Genomic DNA, 5,841 nt, shown 5'->3' with positions numbered 1-5,841 from the left:
CTTCGTTTGTGTTACAAAGATGAACAGAGGTCTTATGGTTGTGAGGGAATAAATTAGATTATTTTCATTTTTGGGTGAACTAACCCTTTAAATTAGTTAAATAACGTCTTTAATGATAAGTTGTGAGAAAGAAAAAAAAAACAGATCTTAAAGTGACAGCAGCCTAATAAACCAGTTGCTTTGACGTCTGTCATTAATGTTAAAGGGGTGGTAAAACACATTATTTTGAAGGCTTGATTGTGTTTGTGGGGTGCACTGTAACATGTGTTCATGCTTCGTTCTTAAAAAAATTGCATTATTTTTCATATATTTGACCTTTATTCTACACTGCTCTGTCCCTCCTTGTAAAACGGTCTGATGGTTTCCGGGTTGTATGAAGCCAGTCCCTCAAAAATACGCAATGGGCTCAGATTGGTCAGCTGGCCCAGTGTGTTGTGATTCGCTAACCGCCTAGTGCACGTTTATCGGAAACGCCTCGCCCCTTACCTGGAGGCTGTGCTTTGGTCAGTATTAGAAACAATGGCGTCAATAAAACCATACCAATCTGAGCCCGGATCAGACCCAGAACATTTTAGTGAAGATGATCGAGCAGAACCTGTTCAGTACTCAAGAGTATCTATAGTGAGTAGGATCTATAGTGATCGCTACTGAATGGCACTTTTGTATTTTTAGAACGATTATAGCCAAATATCTGTGGCAAGAACTATTAACCCAAAACGAACACTAAACACTGGCTTTACTAGTGGCCAAATCACACACCGAACCATGTTTAGCATGCCTGTAGATAAACAATACATAAAAGCTCTAATCAAAGAATCATTTACACTAATGCCAAGTTCGCTGTTGAGATTTTAACGTTAGTGTTTGTAACGTTAGGTGTTCGTCGGATAACGTTAAGTATGAATGAGCATTTAACAGACTGGTTTGCAGAACAGCGTTGTCATCTGTTTACTTCCTTGCTACAACGTACAATTAACCTATTACAGGAAAACACATCGACGAAAAATAAATCAGACTTACAGGTTGTGGCCTGTAAACAGCTCGTTTTTAAATCCATCTTTCAGGACAAGCCGTTGTGCAAATCATGCATTGAACTCGCGAAGATTGTGTAAGTTTTCCTCCGTGAAATGTGCAGCGGGAGGCGCGCCCGTCGTGCATGATTCACACTGGCAGTGTTTGTCTCGCTGAACCGCTGCTCATGAATTGCAACGGACGAATATTGTCCATTATGTCACATTTTCCAGTCTTCTCCTCCGACCCCTGTCTGACTCGTGCTTTATGATGGGCAGCATATATCTGCGACCTGTTCCCCTCTGTCTCAAACACATGCATATAACATGCTGTATGTTAAACGCCCATCCCCAGACCTGCAATCCGGATGAAAATAACAGTGTTTCGTCGGCATTGCAGCAACACCACTCCAGCCTATACCACTATACCACAACAACAGCGATACAAATTGGCCTCGCCCCCCCCCCCCCCCCTTATTTAATATTCTCGGAGGAGGGGTTTATGTAAATATTGAGGCTGGTGATGTCAGCAAGCCCTGGAGGAATGTGTGTAGTCGCCTACTGGCCGTTTGCTGTAGTTCTTAGAAATGGATTTCTTTAAAAGCAAATATCTCCCTTTGCTTTAAACTTTGAACGTTGTAACTTTGCAGATGTTGTTTATGCTCAAGCAGCAACATTACACGCTAGCTAAAGTTAGAATAGTGAAATCGTGGTTTACCACCCCTTTAATCAAAGGTAAAAGAGAAAATTTTAGCTTTATTAAGGATTAATCTATATTTCATTTACAATTTATGCTGTTAAGAAAGGTGTTTGATAACTTTATTCACTTTGGTAGGAAGGCCACAGGTAAATATGACATTTATTATAATTTTTTTAAATGAAGATTGTTTTAAGTTAACTTAAATTCAAAGATATTTTTTTAAAGCCTAATAAATGTTGATTATACTGTAATGAATGTCCATCATTAACGTTTTTAAAAATACATTTCATAGACAGTATTAGTAGCAGTGATACTGGCCTTCATTCATAAGATGCAATTACAAGTTGTTTCTACAGTCATTTGGAGAGTCACTAAAAAAATTATTACAATATAAAAATATTAAAAACTACTAGCATGCGTTTAAGTGTGATTAATTACAGGGAAAATTTGTGATTAATTTGTTGTTTTAATTGATTGACAGCACTAATTATTACAGATAATCGCGTTTCCATTGCACTAGAGAACATTAATATAGATATAAAAAGAATCCATGTTTCAGTGACAGGTGAAGCTACCTTAAAGTCCCTGTAAAGACTCAAGAATTGAGACATAAATACTCACATATGGTAAAAAGAAAACAGCATGTTCGTCTAAATATAATTATAGAATCAAAAATTTCCCCTCACTATAAGAATACTGATTTGAGTAGGGGGTTTTCTCTTTTTTTCTTACAAAACATTATTTAAAAAATATAATTTTGTATCTCTCTAATCCACTGTGATCAGATTCTCACAGAAGAATTTCATATTGCTGTATGGAAAAACATTTTTGGATTTAACAGTGAAACAAAATGATTTGGTTACTAAATTAGGACACAATCTTCAAAAGAGCAGAGAGCTGTAGAGATAAAAACAGAAATGCATATTTTTATTGAAATGTCATGTTTTAATAACTTTTTTAAAAGTATTTACCACATAAATAGTGTGAAAAGTTCCAAAAACAAAATAAAAATCAAATATCACATTAAACAGTTTGGGGGGGGAAATGTGTGCAAAAGATGTAGGTCTGTTGTGTGTGTGTCTGCGTTCCAGTTCTTCAAATATAATATTTCCATATCCATTTCGTCCCAGTGTTGAGTATAAAACACCTGTGCTATTGTCATCATTAGACAGAACAATGGCAAAAACATCTATGTGGGCTGAGGCGCAGCATTTTCTGTTGGAAAAAAATTTATATAAATATTTAAAATTCATTGTACTATTATCATAAATTCAAGCTGCGTATCAGATTATAGCATTATACAAACACACAGACTTTACTTCTTACCTATTCCTGAAAGGTTGACGCTCTCGACACAGCCAAGGAAACGAGCGAGGTGAGGTTGACACGCTTCGGCAGAGCTCTGGTTCTCTCGCAGACAGCTCTCAAACACTGAAAACTCACCGGCACAGTCCGTTCGGATCTTCCTTATCACTGGACTGCATTGAGATGCAAGAGAAAGAGGGGGAAAACATCATAAATAAAGTAAATAAACAGTCGGTTTCATCAGTTATAGGGAAAAGTGAATGCTCACTAGTTATTTGTCTACGAACAATGTGTGTGTGTGTGTGTATGTGGCCTGGTAAACCCACGTTATGGGGACAAAATGTCCCCACAAGTGATGTTTTTAGAAAATGGAAAAATGCAGAATGTTTCCTGTGATAGGTAGGTTTTGGGGTAGGGGCAGTGTAGGGGGATATAAAATACGGTTTGTACGGTATAAAAACCATTATGCCTATGGAAAGTCCCCATAAAACATGAAAACACAACATGTGTGTGTGTGTGTGTGTGTAGTGGATATACATCTCAGGAGAAATACATTTAATGCATTCAATTGTACCTAGTCATGAACATTTATACCACAGTATTACTGCATCACATCTCAAATTATGCATTTTGTTTAATACTATTCAAGTACAAATTTAAACATTTTTGAAATACAATGACAGTCTTAATATTTCATATGTATGCATAATTAAATCATATTGTTTTGACAAAATACAGCTAAATGTGAGATAAAAATATAACATTCTGTTCCCAAGCCTGATGTTTCTTTATTTTGCTTTAGACATCATCACATGTCTCATATATTTCATATGTTTATTCTGTGTGATGGCATACCTGTGGGGTAGTTGCTATTAAATGATTATATTTTCATTATAGATTGTTATAGATCTAAGTCTTGGCCAATGGTTAAAAACAACGTTTTAATGTGACCTACGTATAACACAAATCTTTTCATTTTAATACAACTCAACCAACCCCTGGGACAGAATTAAGTGTTAGAAGTTGAAGACACATCAATTTGTTATGTAAATAAGAATACATAGCTTTGCATGGCAAAGAGAATAAAAGAAATGGAAATGCATTTGTCTGCACACATACTGTGATGAAGTGCACTGAGCCACCTTCAGCTTCAGGTCCAGACACTTCTCCTGCCAGGATGCTGGATGAGACACCACACAGCCACCGTATTCCTCCAGCTCCTTCTGGCAGTATTTAGTGGTGATGGCCATTGCTGCCTCCCTGTCATCATGCAGTTAAATGTGTTTCATTAGCCTAAATGCAATTTTCAACAAATGAATGCTGCAGGTGACCGTCTTACAAGAAGGACTAACAAGACGGACAATGACAATCTGTCAAATAAAGTTAATAGTTACAAAATAAACAAACATTCTAGCTCATTCAATGCACTGTTCATTTAAGCTAATGAAGTTCAAACATAGCTCGGTTTGCTACCAGGCTCTTGTCGTTAAGCGCAAGATTGACAAATATAATACACAACACAACATGTTTCAACTCGTAGTATTTAACACACAGCTGTCAATCAGCACTACTTACATGCTCAACACCTTTGAATATCAGTCTCGTGAAGGTTACTCTAGACGGCACATCACGCACATGTGCAAAGAGAACGTCCGCGCTGGGCGCGCTCCCGCCGGAGGAATTCGATTGGTCAATATTTACACTTACCCTGATCTTATTGGTCGTTTCCCTGATAGCGTGAAAGAATAGGCGTGGCTCTACGCTACGCACAATAATTAAAAAACATTCTTTTTTTCTCGGTATATTTTGTTTCTAAATTTTTATTTATTTATTTATATTTAAAAAAAAATATTTATTGAAGAATTCACATTTCAGAACAATAATGAAAATAAAATTAATAATGAATAACTTTTCTTATACTACACATAGAAGATCCTAAACAAAATAATAAAAAATATATCATGATACACTCATTCGAAAGGAAAGGAGATAATGTGCCATCAGAGGGATCTTAATCACCTGTAGTGTCAAAAACCCTGGCTGTCACTTTTAAGTATGGATTTGCTTCAACCATAAAATGGGGAAAGGATGCCACCTATCTATTAATATATTTATTTCAATATAATATCATTCTTACATTTGCATTTAATATCATTAAGTATTACACTACAGTTTGTTTAAAGTCATCTATAATATAAAAAATATATTGGAGCTAGACTATTTTATTTATGTATTTTATTAACTAAAATCAATAATCGTGTAATATATATATATAATGATATATATAAAATATATAACAATATAATGATATATCTCAAAAACAACGTGATAGTAAAAGAAAAGCGCATATATTTAAATATATATATATATATATATATATATATATATATATATATATATATATATATATATATATATATATATATATATATATATATATATATATATATATATATATATATATATATATATATATATATATATATATATATTTAAATATATGCGCTTTTCTTTTATATATATATTATTTTATATATATATATATATATATATATATATATATATATATATATATATATATATATATATATATATATATATATATATATATATATATATATATATATAGTTATATAGTTATATATATATATATATATAAAAAAATAATATATATATATATAAAAGAAAATATATATATTTTCTTTTACTATCACGTTGTTTTTGAAATATATCATTATATTGTTTGTTTCCATTTAAATATCCTGATAAAAGAATCTTTACGCAAGGATTTGTACCGGATATTGCGTCACCGGCGTACGTGCTTGC

General features: G+C 33.5%; 1 protein-coding gene across 1 annotated transcript; it reads right to left on the bottom strand.

The window, feature by feature from the left end:
- Nucleotides 1-2,159: 2,159 nt before the first annotated feature.
- Nucleotides 2,160-4,684, bottom strand: chchd5 (coiled-coil-helix-coiled-coil-helix domain containing 5). The gene is made up of 4 exons (XM_079820317.1): nt 4,591-4,684; nt 4,135-4,275; nt 3,037-3,188; nt 2,160-2,925 (listed from the first exon to the last, which is right to left on the bottom strand). Coding segments are annotated over exons 1-4 (321 nt in total). The 5' UTR covers nt 4,593-4,684; the 3' UTR covers nt 2,160-2,899.
- Nucleotides 4,685-5,841: the final 1,157 nt, after the last annotated feature.

The sequence above is a fragment of the Gobio gobio genome, assembly GCF_949357685.1.
Source record: "Gobio gobio genome assembly, chromosome: 1".
NCBI lineage: Eukaryota > Metazoa > Chordata > Actinopteri > Cypriniformes > Gobionidae > Gobio > Gobio gobio.
The sequence above is the reverse complement of the archived record's forward strand: the minus strand, read 5'-3'. Positions and strand labels throughout refer to the sequence as shown.